The sequence below is a fragment of the Fulvia fulva genome, chromosome 11 (genome assembly GCF_020509005.1).
Source record: "Fulvia fulva chromosome 11, complete sequence".
In the NCBI taxonomy this organism is placed as follows: domain Eukaryota; kingdom Fungi; phylum Ascomycota; class Dothideomycetes; order Mycosphaerellales; family Mycosphaerellaceae; genus Fulvia; species Fulvia fulva.
This window is the reverse complement of record NC_063022.1, coordinates 680,743-697,680: the sequence shown is the minus strand read 5'-3', so window position 1 is coordinate 697,680 and position 16,938 is coordinate 680,743. Positions and strand designations below refer to the sequence as shown.

Genomic DNA, 16,938 nt, shown 5'->3' with positions numbered 1-16,938 from the left:
CAAATTAATAGCATCAATTCTCCATCCCTCTAAGATGGAACAATACCATTGGTAAGCGACTGGTTGAAAAAGTTCCCAGCAATCGGCTGCCCCAATCCACCGGCCCTCGTGTACCCCAGCAGATCAAACGCCAGCCGGACCTGTGCACCGAGAATGTTTGGGCTGTATCCAGCAGGCTCGCGATAGACGAGGAAAGTGTACCTGTGCTGCTCGAGCGGGCTGGCTGGTGCTGGGAGCTCGTAGATGGTGACAGTTTCCTTGTTGGCTCCGCCTACGCCGGAGACGTACCAGTGCAGAAAGTTTCGGTTGGGATCAGGGTTGGCACGACACCAGACGCTGTGAAAGACTGTCTGACGCGAGCAGCGGATGCTGATCTGATGCCAACGCCGTTGACGTTCACGTTCGAGCTCTGGCGCTTCTCGAGCTCAGCCACTGGTGTGACTACTGGAGATGGGGCGGCGCATGCCAGCGAGACCAGGAGAGAGGCGAGGATCGAGTACTTCATGCTGACTGTCCTGTAAAGGTGCGAGTGAGGTCGGATAGACAAACGGACCTACCTTCCCAAGACGTTCTTGTGCAGCTCCATGGCGGCGGACTAAAGGCTCTGCCCAGTCCATCGCCGCACTCTAGCGTAGACTGCAACGCTGATCCCTCAGCCGTGTGTTGTATGTCGTTGCGCTTGTTGGCTGCAGAAGCTCGAAGTTCTTCACCGCTTCTGTGCTTGCGAACCTCTCTTTGAGGATGGAAATCTACCTCACGCGATGCAGAAGCTTAAGCAGACGTGAGCTGCTGTAGCTGCGCGCCACTTGCTCACTGGAGTGATTGGCAATGCATTCGATAGCATCTGCATCCAGTCAAGATCCTGCATGAGCGTCAACGTTGTGATACGTCGTTATTGCCAAGCACAATGATGTGCTCCAAGCGGCACGCGCAGTGCAAGCCGCAGAGCCGCATTAGAATAGCTTGACAGCGCCTCTTGCGAAGTTTCGGGTTTGTGGGACGAGGTGTGCGAACGCAACGCTCTCCGCAGAAGTATTGTCTTGCCAGTATCCAAGTACACGTTGAGCAAGAGATGAAGTCCTGGAGACTGTACGCTGTTTCGTTGCGTACTGTAGAAACATGTAGTCGATGCACAAGTAGGAAGGACGCAAAACTCAAAAGCGGTTCCTTTAACGTGCACGGAACAAGAGTTGATCGACTGACGATCATCCTCAATCTCCGATTCTCCTCGTTACGGAGTCACTACTGATCGTCAGTATCTTGGCCAACCACAGGGAGTCGGGGCGACCTCCGCAGAGCTCACTGTGAAGGCTGCTGGTCAAGTACATCTAGATGTGACGATGGACCATGTACCTGGCAAGTGCTGCATGTTCGGGCTAGTCATACATGCACCTCGAAAGAGGGGGCCATGCCACGACAGGCAGGTCACTTGCGAACAGTGCCGCCCAAGCATGTTCCTAGACGTAGACTACAGCAGCTTAACAGCACTGCATGTGCTGGTGAATCCCTGTTGCGTGTATGCACGCTTGGCTCCTGCTTGACAAATGCCTTTCTGCATAGAATCACTACCCGGTTGTGAGCGTCGCTTTCACGGGATGGCTGTCATCAAGAGCAGATCTGTCGTTGCAAATGTCCAGCTCTCGTTCGTTCGAGAAGACTTTGAAAGCTTGCAGTGGCCATATCTGCACCATTGTAGGAGAGATGAGAGAATGCACTGGAGATGGAACTTTTCGCCTAGTAGCTTTTCAAGGCTCTCCCGATCAGTCGTAGTGGTACGACGCACTGCATCATGCATGGCCTCGTTGTAAACTGTCCGTGCCCAGTGATGTGCAAGGTTCTCGTGCGCTCAGTCGCTGTCGTCGCATCGAAGAAGATGGTCATGTCCAGTGGGATGCAAGCGGCGGTATAGTTCTAGCTGAAGCGCATCATGCTTGGCACCACACTCATCCGAAGTGCAGGACCAGATGAAATAGCGCTGCCATACATGTATCAGTGCTGCTGATGGCATGGAAGGGGCTGCTGATGGAGGACAGGAGAAAGACGTCCCTTGATCGTTGCCTGTGCGAGTCGGAATGCGGCACCGCACTCGTGGCTTCCCTGTCTTCTGTTTCAGCCACATGGCGCACGAGCCACAACCCTGCATACCATATGCAGCCTGCAGGGGAACAGAACGCGTCGAAACATCACCTCAACGTGGCCATCATGCTCACATGTCCCCCTGCTATCACCCGCCGACGTGCCTTCATCCTCCCGAGCATGCTGTTCAGAGGGCAGAACCGACATCGCCCCACGCCATGCCCGAAGCCTGGCAGTAGAGGTCCCAGCCTCGATTATACACCTCAACGACAGTCGATACATCCAGCTGACTGACCAGCCGGCGGCCACGGACCTCACTACAGTCAGCTCACCTCACGCCACATCACTGTCGCCATGAAGCTTCTACAGCTACCCGCCGAGTTGCGAGCCGGCATCCTAGAAGAATGCTTCGTCAAGGGCACCGATCTCACTAGCAAAGAGGTCTACGTGAACGAGCATTTCCGATGCCGGCAGATCAGCAGAGACACACGTCGTGGATTGAACACCATGGCAACCATTCGCCTGGTCTGCCAGCAGTTCCGAGAAGATGCCGACGAAGTCTTCTTTCGCCACTACAAAGTCACACGATCGATCGGTGCCCTAGCACCCTTGGAGCGGAGCTGGAGCTCTCACATGGCCGGCTTCGTCCTCAGCAAGCTGAGATATCTAAGTCTGCAGATGCTGGTCGGCAATTCCACGATGATAGTCCTCCGGCTGGAGCTTCGTAAGCAGGCTGATGCCTGGTCTTGCGAGTGGAAGCATGATGTTTACCATGATCTGGAGAAAGACGATATTGTCTCGGAACAAAGGATGATACGATCCGGGCTACCGTTCGTCGCAAGCCAGCTTTCCTTGATCGGTAGGGGCGAAGGATTGTGTTATGACGATATCGAAGCTCTCAGGGTGATCATGGCGAAGCAGTGCACTGTGGACCTCCCTGATGGGCCAGATACCCAGTCTTGGTACTTTGACGACTACTCAGCTAGGATCGGAGCGGCGGAGATGGAGGCTGACGTTCGTATAACGAACCCAGAGCCATCTGTGGAAAGTGAGCACCAAGAGGCTCCTCCTTCCAGCAACGAGGTCGAAAGCTTTACCGTGAGCAATTTGGTAGCCTCTCCATGGCGTGAAAGCTCTCCAAGGCATGTGATCTCTCCACCGACGACTGAAAGCCAGCAACGTACCTCCTTCCACATGCTGGAGCTGCAAGGTAGGACCTACCTAGCACCCGCTCAAGGATGTAAGAGCTTTGACCTTGACTTGGCCACTCTTGATGATCACGAACTCATCGCCAAGTATAATTTGGAACGTGTTCGGACTAGTGTTGTGCAGAAGGCGAGGAGAACCATAGGTGGAAGATGTAAGAGCTCCGCTAGAAGGATCCGTGGAGTGGTGTCGCGAATGTCGAGGGCTGTGTCGTATTCGCAGGCGTGGTAGTCAGCAAAACACAAAGCTCGTCGAAGGACGTTCAACAAGATACACACGCGGACTGCTGGCCAGTCACAGGCTGTCAAAGAAGATGGAGGATCGCTGATCTGTGGAGCGCGAACTCTGAAAAAGGATGCTCGTGTGAAGATGCGCTAGTGGCACGGGCGAGCTTGAACCCTCGCTGGCTGCGGTTGCCGCTACATCTAGGCATCTCAGTCTCCCGTCAACTTTCGAAGTCACTCAACACGTAGCCAGCACAACCGGAACAGAGGTATGAGGAGAGAGCAAGCTCTGATATGAAGCAGTGCACTGACATGCGAAGCAGCCGGTCCGGCTTCCTCTACGCCTCGGGAATTTCGCGACCAGATACACCCCCGTCGTTATCGGAGCCGAACCAATCTACCTTTGCGTGGCCAGCAACCACCACATCGACACAAAAGGGTTTGCACACTGCGATCTGCATGACCCGAAGAGACGTTCGAGGAGCAACAGGTGAATAGCAAGTAAGTGCTTCTGCTTGATTTCGCGGATGTGAATATCGAGAATCATGTGCGACTGCAGCCAACAGAGGGGTCTCAATGCTTGCAAGAGTTCATTCACTTGTTGAGGCCTCACGTGCTGGCAATTCACCTCTGTGATATGTGATATGTGTCGCTGCACACCTCTTCCAGGCTACACAAAAAGCTTAGCACAGTCATTCCGACTTTGCTTCCACTACTGCACCCTCCTGCTTCCAGCTCTAAAACGCTAACAACATCTTCAGACAGCGCAAGTTGACTGCAATTCCACAATGGCTGCCGCTCAGTCAAACAACAAGCGCGATAACGAGGACAAGCCCACTGGGTTTCTCGACCTTCCTGCCGAGATCTGCAATAACATCTACCACATGGCCGTACCGACCGGCTCGACCATCATGCTCCGGCGCCGCCCAACGCCAATCTCCGAGCATGTCAAGTTGAAGACCCTCGACGTCGACTGGTCAAGCCCGGTGTCCCGCGCTATCATCAAAGGCATCGCGAGCCTCGCCCGTAGCTGCCGTCAAGTACACAATGACCTCACACCCATCCTCTACGGCAGCAACACCTTCGAACCCTACAGCATCCAAGACCTCGACACATTCCTGACGAGTATCGGGGACTCGAGAAAACTCCTGCGCCACATCAGAGTGGGAAGTCACGTCAACGACCAGGCCGCCTTGAAAAGGATTGTCGCGCGACTGACCCATGCGAAAGGATTGAAGACGTTCAAGATGCAGAATCCGCGAAATATGACCGACGCTCGCTGTAATGCCCCCGAGCCGGCTGTGTTCGCTGAGCGGCTCCGCGTCCTCATCCAAGTACGCTACGAGAGGAGTGGTGATGCGGAGGCAGCAGCGGGGGCTGTGGACTTGTATCCACGGATGTGGAGTCAAGACGCGGAGCATGTGGCAGAGCTTCAGGCAGATGCGAAGAAGTACACGAATGACGTGAGGGGTGAGCCGATGAGATTATTGGAGAGAGAAGAGATGGACCGTACACATCGGGCAAAGAGATCGCGAGCCAGACAATTGTCAGCGAGACGACAAGGGCTGTATAGTATTATGGGCCCGGAACGTGGATTGGGGGAGGGATCTTGATGACAGGAATGACCGCCTCACTTCGAAGATCAGAGCAATAACCTGTCAAAGGCACGCCGAGCAGCATCGACGCAGTGGAACTCGTTGGAGACTGGCGCGGCAGCAGGCATGTATATGGACAGACAAACCCCTTCCTTAACCAACTACTATGCACCGCAGTCTTTCCCCAAATCCCTGTGCAGTAGTAGTCCTGGCAAAATCGAAAACGACCTGCACAGGAGTCCAGTATGAAGTTCAGACGCGAGCAAGGGCATGTGACAGAGTTGAATATATCTCCGAGCGCTTCCACCTATTATTGAAGCAAAGGCCTTTGCTTGATTGCACTAGCGTATAGCTAAGTAGTAAGGCTGTACGAACATAGTCGAGCTTATAGCGCGTTGCCGTATGTATAATTCACGGCTACACGCCCGTTTAATAGCATAGTAAGCAGTACAGTCGAGATCTAAGCCGGTAACGTACTTTGCCACCAGCCTTTGAAGCTGCGGAAGCTCTTCGAGGGTGAGAAAATTCTCGGTTCGAGGGATCAGAAGAAGTCGAGGATGTCTGTCAAAGCAGACCAGGTGCGCAGGAGTGTACGACATGACTGTATGGCATGATGAAGACATAAATCCGTAGTTTGAAAGACTACACATTCTAGTCTTTTGACCAAGGCTATCGAGCTATAGCGCTAACCCGTCCTTTCAGGTCTAACAACAAGGCTACTCGTCCTTCCAGCGACCTTCGTTCTCACCTCCCACTCTTCAGATCCGCGGCGACCACACCTCAAATCGGCGGCAAGCCACCCATACTCCCAAAAGTCGTAATGCGATACCGGTCCAACTCCCTCAAGCACACACCCGCCGCCAGGTACTTGAAGCTCCCCAATACACCGACTCTCTTGTCCCTCACCCCGGTCTCCTTCACTCCCACCTCGAAACATGCCAAGGCTCGTGGAAAGGCCTCGATCTCTCGCTCATTGTAGTGCAGATCGATCAGATCATCAAGGTTGCTGGCTTCTTTCATGGCTTCGTCGCCTTTGGTGATGCGCATAGCGGCGTACTCGGCGACGGTTTCGAAGCGTTCGCGCATTTGGGTGGACTGTTCACGAAGGGGTTTGCCTTGAGGTCCGCCTTGGCGGCCGAGAATTTGGCCGGAGAAGATCTCGGCTTCGGATAGAGGGGCATGGGGAGAGGGCTCGTAGTCGTAGAGGAGGTTCAGGAGGGAGTCTTCGTAGCTGGAAAGTGTCAGTATGCGCTACAGGACAGAGTCAGGGCAATTGATGCTTACCTTGCACGGATGTTGGCTGCTAGGGTGAGGTGATGGTCGTAGAGGACACCGTACTGTGCAGCCCACTTCTTCACATATGCCAACAGGACGCTCATCAAGTCGTCTTTGAGTGGCCTGGAGTTGATCTGGCGGTGCTGATTTTGCATGTTGTGCAGAAACTTGCCCTCGTCGATAGCGCGGTACAGATGGCCAAGAGCTTTGTCGCTACGGTAGAAGCGCGTTCGGCGACGCTCTGTGTCGAGGCCTTCAAAAGCATCGTCTTCCTCGTCATCATCCTCTTCAAAGTCAAGGAACCCATTCTCGGAGACCACTACTCTCGGACTTGGAGCCATGAAGTCCGGCTTCACGCGTGTGTACCTAGGGATCTCCTTGATGCTTACGGGGATGCCAGTCTTGGAGAAGTCGACGGCAGTAGACGCCATCCCAGCAAGCTTGATGCAGTCTGGGTCCAGCACACCGGCCGAGCGCTGGTCTGCCAGCTGCAGGTGAGTAGTGCAGATCATGCCGAGAACATCAGACTCCATGAAGGCGACGAAGAAGTCGCTCATGTCTTTGCGCACAACGTCGCGATCAAGCTGAACAGCACTGACACGTGGGTAGTCTGCTGCCTGAAAGGTGCGCCGAGGTCTGAGGTTGGGATCCCAGATGACATTGTAGAGATCTCCGTCAAGGTCACCACCGCCAAGCTGACTGGGCAGATCTCGGTCGCCATGCTTGCTGAAGACAACCACGTTCGACAACCGCTTCAAAGGCGAGGTCTCGGGTACGTTGACAGCGTTGACGAGCTGCATGTCTCCAGGATGTAAAGCTGGTGAGCGTGTGACGATGACATCGTTGGCCACGACCACTGTCTTCCCACCTTCGGCTTTCTCAGTGACCACATAGATTTCTCTTGGACCCAGATAGCCAGTTTCGTCCATGATGCCATAGAGTGTAACACCCTGCTCGACAGGAATGCGACCCTTGTACTTGATGTCGCGAAGCTTTGCAACCACGGCCATCTCGACCACACTGTACAGGAAGTGATCGTGATGGTAGTCCAGTCCAATGTGGCCGAGATAGCGTATAAGTTCCGACATCCTCGTTGCTCTACATGCTTCCGAGTCGTCTAAAAAGATAGCTGTGTTGATACAAGACGCGGTCATCCGCTGCAGATGGGTCATGGCAGCATTCTGAAGATCCATGAATGTACTGGTGGGAGTTCCAAGGTCTTCCATTACCTTTATGAAAGGGCGGTTCAGGACCATCGGCAGAGGACGAAAGGCAGCGCCACAGATCTCCAGATCCCATGTTGCGGCAGTCTCGTACTTCTTCATGTTGGGCCTGATCATGAGCTTCTTGCCTGGCAGACGAGAGTCGAGTGCCACCATGCCCTTTGAACCTTGGAAGCGGATCTGTAACGCCGTCGGCTTCAGTAGCCTCTTGGAACCATATCTGCGATGAACGCTCTGCAGCAGCTTCTCTGAGATTGTGCCGACACCGTCGCTGAAGTCTCTGCCATTTCGCTCGACGTTAGGCAACTCGAACACTTCCTCGGGGCGCAACTTGACCGAGGCATTGGTGTCTGTAAAATTCTGACCGATGCGAGCAGCACACTTCGCCGGCACTCGAATCTTGCTGAAGTCGCCAAGCTCTTTAATGACTTGCTCGGCGAAGATCAGACTGCCTTGCTTGTTGACCATTGGGGCCGAGAACCAGCAGGACTGACTTCGGAGTGAAGAGTGAGAGAAGCCCAGAAAGGAGAAGGCACGGCCACAAATCAGAACGCTTCCGTCGAGTACACCTTTGAAGCGCATGTGGTAGATCCGTGATTGATCTGTCCTCGGATCGTGTCGCATAGGACTTCGGTCCTCATCTTGGAAGATGACTCGTACGAAATGGTCGGTCGAGTGTTGGTATCGTCTCAAAACACGATTAGTAGGCTCGGCGTCGGGTCCCTCGAGATAGGTTCCAGCAGGGGTGACGATGATCTTGTGGACGAGGTTGATGTGCGTATGTCGCTTCGAGAGCTCGTAAGGATTGTCAGGAGCAAGTGTATCATATGAAACCGCATATGACTCCAGCAGCTCCTCCAGCTTGCCAAGAGAGAAGTCATCCGCTTGCTGCAATGGACCTGGCAATACACGTTCTCGATTTAGGCGACCCAGAGCATGTGATGTGGCATCGAGACCATAAGCGTCGTGGAGCAGCGCAATCTTCGGGAGGAGGCGCAAGACCTTACCAGGCGCCAATATGCCGTTCCTTGCAAGCTTGTCGACTTGGTATCGTAGACCAAACGGTCGCCGACCAAATCTCTTGGTGTCAGCCAGCTCATGATTGAGCTTGACAAAAGCTTCCTTGAGTGACTGCTGTGGGTATTGGGATGTCGTCTTCTGCATTATGATGGGACACATTCTCCGGTTACGCTTCAGCAGACTCTTGATGTTCTCGATGAGTTTCTTGTCTGCCAAATAGATTCGGTACACGAAGCAAGATGCCGCCACCTGGGCATGGGCGTGGTCGATGGCATGTAGACGAGTCTTCTTGGTCTCTTGACGCTTCGTATTGCCAACTCCCATGTGAAGAGCTGCCATGGCCGCGGAGAGCATGTCTGTGCCCTTCACCTCGTAAAACTTGGGAGCGACTTGCATGTTGAAGGTGATGGAAGCATCTTGGTAGGTGCCAAGGACGATATCGGAGCAGTCGTGGTAGTTGATGTCTACTCGGCACTGGTCGCCACCAGCCTCGCCCATCATGATGATAGCCGCTTTGAGGCCAAAAGAGACATGACCGTGGTGACGGTAGTCGGTGAAGTGGGATGTGAAGGTCAATTGCGAATCTTTGCCCTTGTCTTTTGTGTAGTCGAACACGCCGCACTGCAGGCCGCCCACGTTGAAGCGAGTCGTAGTCTTCGTAGACTGGGCCTTGTGAGCCTCGTCGACGATTCGCTTCGCCCGCTGGGACTTTTCGAACAGGACGGACTGCAGGCAGATGTCGGTCGGGTCGTTCTTGGCTCGCATGCATTGAACATTCTTGCCGTCCCAGCTGAGGTTCATGAGGGCGCGAACGTGTGGTCGAGCATTGGAGGGCACGCCGTAGTGCTGGAGAAAGCGCTGTCCGGCCAATGTGTCGAGGACAGTGATGATGGCATTCGGCTTTTCGCCCAACTTCTCGACATGGTAGTCGTTGACGCCGCAAAAGTTGAGAGGACCACTGAACCACTGGTCGAGCTGCTTTTGGGTGGCATGACTTGGTATGTGGCGGACGAAGATGTCCATGACGGTCCGAAGGGCCAGATGGCGCTGTCAGCTCGCTTACATGGGCTGCTCTAGAGGTGAAGCCGAGCTGTGCGGGTGTTAGTGAGTCGGTGGTGCCTGCACGAAGATAAGTCAAGAAGGTGCGGTGCGGCTCAAGCCAATGCCAGACCACAGACTCGAGACCCACTTGCAAACGCCGTTAGGCAGCCAAGAGCCTTGCAGGTTACGACTGGCATTTGTTCCGTCGACGCGTCTGTGAGAGCAAAGAGGTGCAGTCGAGTGCGCGAGTCGCATGAAAGAGCAGCTTCATGCTCGGTGAGACACGTTCTCCTGCACGTCGGCGGCATGTGCGATGTGCCTTCTCCCGGCAGAACGGTACCCGCCGGCTCGACTCCGTTCTTCGCCTAGACACCTCGTCCGACCATGGACACGTCGACCTACGCTGAGCGGCGAGCTGTCGCTTTGATGGCAGACGAAGTGGCAGCCACGCACAGATGGACGTTGCGCAACTGAAGACAACAACGCGGTGAGACGCGAAGTGCCAGAGCACCACGCGGACCAAGCCCGGTGAACACTCGCTTCTCGGACAAGGCACGACAGTGGACAACAACTTGATTTCGAGGAAACAACGTGACGAGGACAGCAATACCATGGATGCTCGCGTACAGGACTACTTCGACGATAAGCTGCAATCGGCTGCCGACCTCGAGTCGCTAGGCACGCTGCTGGACAGTGTCAAGGCTCAGCAACATCTGTTGCAGAAGCAGGTACGTATGTCGAGCGTTGTGGGGGAAACTGTGCATGCTCATCCGCTCATCTAGCTCGACGACGCACGACGAGACCATGACGAAGCGAGCGATGCCGCCCAACAGCACACGGATGCGATTCGACGCAAAGGACAGGATTTCCAGAAGGAGCAAGACGATATCGATCGGAGACTGCTGATACTCACACAGTCACAGACGAGCGATGAGGCCGTGGAGAAGTTCGAGGGCAGTATGGCTAGACTGCGGAAGCTCGACATCGCAGCCGGATACGTTGAGCTGCTGGAAGAGGTTGATGCACTGCGGGATGAATGTGCAGGCAAGCTCGGGAAAGACGATGATGCAGCGCTCCTTCCATACAAGCAACTGCAGCAGCTTCTTGCCAGTCTGACGATGTTGCAGGACTCTGCAGAAGGAGCGGCGCCACATTTGCTCCACCACATTGCTGCTGTCGTCAAGGGCCTGCGACAGACCATCCAGAAGGGCTTCGCAGACAACTTGGAGCAGACAATGCAGAAGATGAACTGGCCCAAGTCGACTGACAGAGTCCCGCTCGCTCTGGAGAAAGGGTGGGCGCTCAACATTGGTCGGCTGCTGGACCTTCAGATGCAAGACCTTGAGAATCGTGAACACCATCCTGAGCGCAACATCATGCATGACCCGCCGGTGCTGCTGCCGTTCGAAGTGTTGGTCCAGCCGCTCGAACAGCGCTTCACATACCACTTCTCCGGCAACAAGCAGACAAACCGCTTGGACAAGCCAGAGTACTTCCTTGATCACGTTACAGATCTAATCGCCAACTACTCCGACTTCGTGCAGGATAATGTCCAGCCGATATTGCTGCAGCACTTCCGGCGTTCAGATCTGGCATTCACACCGGCGTACATTGATGCCGTGTCAGCCTTTATCACAGCACTTATGCCAATGGTCAAGAACAAGCTTTACAGTTTCGCAGGCCAGGTCGCCAAGCAGCCCAACTTGTTAAGTCACCTAGTGCAGGAGGTTATCAGATTCGACATGACTATGCAAGATGCGTATGCATACACACCCAGCTCTCCTGCTGTGCTTTGGAGAGGCATGTCGTACTTCCTGCTCGAGAATTGTGGCTACTTTCAGCAGTGGCTCGGCGCTGAGCGGGACTTTGCCATCTCTCGCTATCAAGCAATCGTCGACTCATCAGATGCGGGCGAGATCGACTACGATGCTGTCAACGCAGATGCAACGAAGCCCACCAAAGCTGCCATTCGTGTCAACGATCTGCTCGAAGAGATCACGGCAAGATACCGCAATTTGACGAGCTTCAGTCAGAAGATTCGCTTCCTGATTGATATCCAAATTGAGATCTTCGACCAGTACTACAAGCGTCTGTCTTCTGGTCTAGAAGCATACCTTACTTTGACATCGACGGTTGGACGCGTTACTAGCATGTCCAAAGAAGATTCAGCCAAGGTCCAAGGCGTCCGTGGTCTTGATCGACTATGCCGTATTTTCGGTTCGGCAGACTACCTCGAACGTGCCATGCGAGACTGGAGTGATGATGTCTTCTTTCTGGAGCTCTGGGCAGAACTCGACTATCGATCCAAGAATCGCGATCAGATCAGCCGTAACTTCACTTGGAACGAAGTCCAGCAGAAGACCAGCTCGACACTTGGGACTGAAAACGACAGCGGTCTTGAAGGCTCCATCTTCGACGAGACTGAGGAGAGCTATCGCAAGCTGCGTGACCGAAGTGAAAACATCCTGATCGAGACGTTGACATACAGCGTCCGTCAAGCGCTAAGGCCTTACTCTGGCATAAGTACCTGGGCCTCGCTGTCATCGAGTTCCGCCGGTAGCGCCACATCATCTGAACTCGATCCACTTCTCAACCTCCTACAGGAACACTTCGGCTTCTTACACAAAGCCGTAGGCAAAGCGCCAATGAGACGTGTCGGCAGGTCAATCTGTCACGTCATTCAAAGCTACGTGTGGGACAACATCCTCCAGTCTCGTGCATCATTCTCCACCGCCGGCGCAACACAACTCACGACAGACATGCGCGCCATCTGTACCAGTCTTGACCACTATATGGGTCGCGGCCAGGCTCAAGTCGGCATGCGAAAGTTGCTCGAGGGTGTAACATTACTTTGCTTGCCCGTTCGTGGCGAGATTGAAAGGGTGAAGCCGGGTGAAGACGAAGAGAATGACTCGGCATGGGAGGAGAAGAATGAAGAGCCGGAGCCTGCGGATGGCAAGCAGATGAGTTTGTTCCAAGCTGAGAGGCTTGTGTTTATGAACAATGAGAGCGCGAGACACGCATTGGAACAGCTTGGATTAGAGAGCCTGAATGAGGCGGATGCCAGGACTGTGTTGGGGAAGAGGGTCGAACTTTCCAGCTAATGATACCAAGACAGTACGAGACGAAGTGAACTTTACCACGGCATGTCTTAGCATGAGCGACTTACAGCACACTTTCTGCTTCCACGTGCGGGACTCACGATCTGCGACAGTATATTATGCAACGCTCTCCTGGCCCCGACTCCCCAACAATTCCCAGCGCACACGACAACACCATGAGTACCGTCCCACCCCTAGACTCCCACATCCTTCCCTTCTGGGCCGTCTACCAAAACACGTGGCAGCCCTCGACCCCACCTCCTGCAGTGGCTACCGACGACCCCCGCCGCCGAAACTACTACTACCTTCCTCAAGCAGCAATCCATATCCACGACCTCGCGACGGGTACACAGACGACATCTTCAGATCGGCGGGCCAATTTCGTGCCCATCTATGGCCCCAACAATCAGGTCATCGGGACGGGCTTGCAGTTTGTCGGAGAGGATGGGGTGGTGCATGCTTTCTGGATTACAAGGGTAACGGCCTCGGCTAGTGGGGTGGAAACGAAGGAAGTTGCGAGGTGTGAGGTGGTGCAGGATGCGTTGAGGGAGGGGTTGGAGGCGGCGAGGGCGGGGGAGAGGGGGCCTTTTGATACGTTGCGGCAGGGAGGGGGAGGACAGCAGGGAGATGGTGGAGATGATGGGCAGCAAGAGAATGGGGGAGGCGAAACGGGTGGCTTTTTTTTTTGGAGAGTCCACCGTAGTGACACCGCCTGGCATCCCGAACAATGGCTTCGGTGTCGGCACGTCCACAACGACTGGTCAGAACAATACACCACAAGGACCAGACAGGGGTCACCAGCCTGGCCATGCAGTTGGCACAACACCCCATTCCGGCGGCTACATTACGACTGCATCTCCATGGACAACGCCTGTGGGCCAACAGGCAGCAAGCAGCGGACAGCCTGGGCCAGGGCATACCGGCACGCCTTCAGAACAACCCTGTTCAACAACCACCTCAAGTCCAGGGTCCACATCCTTACCCAACATGTAAGTCGTGTAAGTATGCTCAGAAGGGAGGCGGATGGCTGTGCCCAATTCACATGAAAAGAATGATGCTTTAACATGAGCACGGGGTGCTCGGTGGCGGAACAGACCACGGAAAAGCATATGAAAGACTTCAACCTTCTCAATCACCTCGGGATCTGTCAGATGCGTGATCGCTAACATAATACACTTAACGCTCGTGAAAAGGCTACAAGAACCCCATAGGTACCTCGGTCGACAGGTGTCGCTATGCTGATGCCCGCCTTGGCGATGAGATACACCGACATTAACGCGAGACATTCAGGTTCGCTCTACGAATAGGAGGGTCTCGCATGGCGTATTATTTTTGCTAGCGCTCACTACTTGCTAAAAGGAGGCAAGTATCACTAACGCGGCAGCATGACTGTCGAGACACACCACGAGAGTTATGCTACTTCTGTTGATCAAGTACCAGTGACGGCAGCGTCCAGTCGCCAAAGTGCAGCACAACCTTTGCAGCCACCTAACCTGCCGCAATGCGCCCTCATGGGCTCCTTCTGGCCATCCTCTCCAGTGTTGCCGTCGCGTCATCGGTGAAGCCGGAAGTGGATGTTGACAACAACGCACTCCTCGAACGGCGAGGCTTGATCGGCGGTCTGCTCAAAGACCTCACACTGGTCACAAGCACGATCCTCCCCACTACAATTTCCGCCGCCATCGGAAGCCTCTCCAACATAGCAGCACTACAACCAACCAGCCTCATCGATCTTGCCACGAATCTGGTCGAGGCTGGGCTGGCAGCTGATAAGCTCGCTGATGTGATCGACTTCGTGCAAGGTTTTGCGGGGGAGGAGAATAGTATGAATAACACCAATGAACGCGAGCCTGAGTCTTCGATTTATCCGTTAGCGGGCTCTGAGGATGCCCCGTACTCCATTCCAGAAGCACAGTTACGTGCTGCCATCCATATCCCCGCCACGTTCAGGTATGGCGATGGGGTGCAGCCGATTGTGCTTGTGCCTGGTACGGGGAATACTGGGTATACTTCTTTTGCTGGCAATTTTATTCCGTTGCTTGTTAATTCGAGTGTCGCGGATCCGGTCTGGTTGAACATACCAGGTGAGATCTCCACACCGTTTATCCATAGTATGGCCAAGTGCTAACGCATTCTTGCAACCTCAGGCTACCTCAACGGCGACTCTCAGCTCAATGCAGAGTACGTCGCCTACGCAATCAATTACATCTCATCCATCACTAACCAGAAAATCGCCGTCGGCGCCTGGTCGCAGGGAGGTTTCATCACGCAGTGGGCCACGAAGTACTGGCCATCGATCCGGAGCCAGATCACCGACATTGTAGCCTTCTCTCCAGACTACAAGGGAACGACGATATCCAATCTGATAACGAATCTTGACGTTCCGTTCCCGAGATCTTACTACCAGCAGGCATTCAACTCGAGCTTCGTCAGTGCTTTGCGAGCTGGCGGAGGGGATTCGGCGTATGTGCCGACAACTACGGTGCATTCGGGCCTCTTTGATGTTATTGTTCAGCCGCAGTCGGGGACGGAGGCTTCGGCGTTTTTGCGGGATGAGAGGGGTGTTGGGGTGAGTAGCCATGAAGTTCAGGAGATATGTTCTGGTCAGCCGGCGGGAGGGTATTATGGTCATGCTGTGAGTGTCCAAGAAGTGTAATTCATAAAGCTCCAGACTGATCACGACCAGGGCGTACTCTACAATCTGATCACGTATGCGCTCCTCGTGGACGCTCTGTCACATGAGGGTCCTGGGAGGGTCGAGAGGATCTCGGAGGATGTGTGCGAGGACTACCTCACGGCTGGATTGAATCTTGCAAGTCTGAAGTTGACGGAGAATGCGATCGTTCTCTCGGCTGTGACGCTTTTGTTGGAAGGAGGACCTCCCGTGACTGGAGAGCCAACCGTTCGAGGTTTGTGACGCTTGTGGGATCTATTTGTTGATGTTCACTGACAGGAGTTATAGATTACGCGCTCTAAGTGAGCAGCCACAGTGTACAGGATCACATTGAACGAGCAGCCATTGATCTCACTGCATCTCATCAGCACGACTCCAGGTGCTGCACATAGCCAGCCAAGCCATGGCAACGCCTACATCCTCAGCACTGCCGGCTCAGGACCGCGGCCTTGGGCCATCTGTAAAGGTGCAACGAGAGTCGTCTAGAGCTACTTGGCTGTAGACGGTAGAGCTGGCCATTGACTGCGCGAACCAGCCTGAGGATAAGGTAGACAGGCAATCTTACTTGCATTGGCCATATTGAGCAAGGCCCCGGGAGTTACCGAGCTGGTCAGCTTTCATCTTTCGGCTTGCCCTCGGAACATTCAGACTACAGACAACTTCCGGTTCACTTGCTGGATGATGGTGCGCTGTGAAGTCTTTGAACCAAGGTCTTGGCTGCATTTCATCAGCGTGTAGAGGTGATGGTGCCGAGCAGTGGCACTACCATGAAGCCTTACGAATGCTGCACTCGTGGTACATGATGCCAGACCTATTGGTCCATCTCAACTGCTTAATGTGTACAGATCGAAAATCCGCAACGAAGTCGTAGAAACTGCCCAGGTGCTAGATCGTACACAGGCATTGGACCACCATCCGCAGTATGGTGGCACTGGTATGAAGCCACTGCTTCGCTTCAGTGGGCACTTTACATTTCCAGCAGACTTCGATTCACCACATTCTAGCCCAGCTTCCAACTCACAACAGCCTTCGATCCACAGAATGAACTTCTTTCACTTTCTCACCCTTGTCAGCGCTGTCTGCGCGATAGCACTCCCACGGCCAGTCGAAGATGAAGTCAGCGGACAGAGCAAGCGCTGCGATCGAGGCACTCAGTGCTATCTTTGTGGACTCTCTTTGGGAATATCTAAGGCAGCTTGCGTAAGTGGAGGCCCTAACGAAACAACGAGCTTGAGGGCATGGCCGCCAAATTGTTATCGAGAACGACTGCGATAATGGGTGTCAATAGCATGTGGGCCATAACATAGGCTTTGAGAAGGTTGAAATTGAATGTGATGGTCGCATTGGGTTCGGGATCGGCCTTGCGGGCACTGGAGGTGCATGTTACCAGCGAGTCTGTCGGGTTGGGCGTTGGGGCTGAAGTCGTTGGGAGAGCCTGTATCGGGTCATCGTCTGATGGCACAACACAGAGGGCCTGGGAATGCATGTGCCACCTGACCTTGA

At 54.2% G+C, this 16,938-nt stretch overlaps 6 protein-coding genes across 6 annotated transcripts; 4 read left to right on the top strand and 2 right to left on the bottom strand.

Annotated features, from left to right (window-relative positions):
* Window positions 1–29: 29 nt before the first annotated feature.
* CLAFUR5_12761 (uncharacterized protein) lies at window positions 30–505 on the bottom strand (the record flags this gene model as incomplete). The annotated part of the gene is made up of 2 exons (XM_047911909.1): window positions 30–229; window positions 289–505. The coding sequence occupies 2 exons, from the start codon at window positions 503–505 to the stop codon at window positions 30–32; spliced, it is 417 nt and encodes a 138-aa protein (XP_047768244.1).
* A 1,925-nt stretch (window positions 506–2,430) lies between these two features.
* Window positions 2,431–5,119, top strand: CLAFUR5_12760 (uncharacterized protein; the record flags this gene model as incomplete). The annotated part of the gene is made up of 2 exons (XM_047911908.1): window positions 2,431–3,465; window positions 4,268–5,119. The coding sequence occupies 2 exons, from the start codon at window positions 2,431–2,433 to the stop codon at window positions 5,117–5,119; spliced, it is 1,887 nt and encodes a 628-aa protein (XP_047768243.1).
* A 762-nt stretch (window positions 5,120–5,881) lies between these two features.
* Window positions 5,882–9,642, bottom strand: CLAFUR5_12759 (RNA-dependent RNA polymerase 1; the record flags this gene model as incomplete). Its single annotated transcript, XM_047911907.1, has 2 exons — window positions 5,882–6,332; window positions 6,386–9,642. The coding sequence occupies 2 exons, from the start codon at window positions 9,640–9,642 to the stop codon at window positions 5,882–5,884; spliced, it is 3,708 nt and encodes a 1,235-aa protein (XP_047767791.1).
* Window positions 9,643–10,271: 629 nt separating this feature from the next.
* On the top strand, window positions 10,272–12,764 carry CLAFUR5_12758 (RAD50-interacting protein 1; the record flags this gene model as incomplete). Its single annotated transcript, XM_047911906.1, has 2 exons — window positions 10,272–10,388; window positions 10,443–12,764. 2 exons carry the CDS (start codon window positions 10,272–10,274, stop codon window positions 12,762–12,764), a joined length of 2,439 nt encoding a protein of 812 aa, XP_047767792.1.
* A 173-nt stretch (window positions 12,765–12,937) lies between these two features.
* Window positions 12,938–13,754, top strand: CLAFUR5_12757 (uncharacterized protein; the record flags this gene model as incomplete). Its single annotated transcript, XM_047911905.1, has 2 exons — window positions 12,938–13,314; window positions 13,367–13,754. The coding sequence occupies 2 exons, from the start codon at window positions 12,938–12,940 to the stop codon at window positions 13,752–13,754; spliced, it is 765 nt and encodes a 254-aa protein (XP_047768329.1).
* Window positions 13,755–14,262: 508 nt separating this feature from the next.
* Window positions 14,263–15,737, top strand: CLAFUR5_12756 (Lipase B; the record flags this gene model as incomplete). The annotated part of the gene is made up of 4 exons (XM_047911904.1): window positions 14,263–14,845; window positions 14,909–15,396; window positions 15,448–15,670; window positions 15,724–15,737. The coding sequence occupies 4 exons, from the start codon at window positions 14,263–14,265 to the stop codon at window positions 15,735–15,737; spliced, it is 1,308 nt and encodes a 435-aa protein (XP_047768330.1).
* Window positions 15,738–16,938: the final 1,201 nt, after the last annotated feature.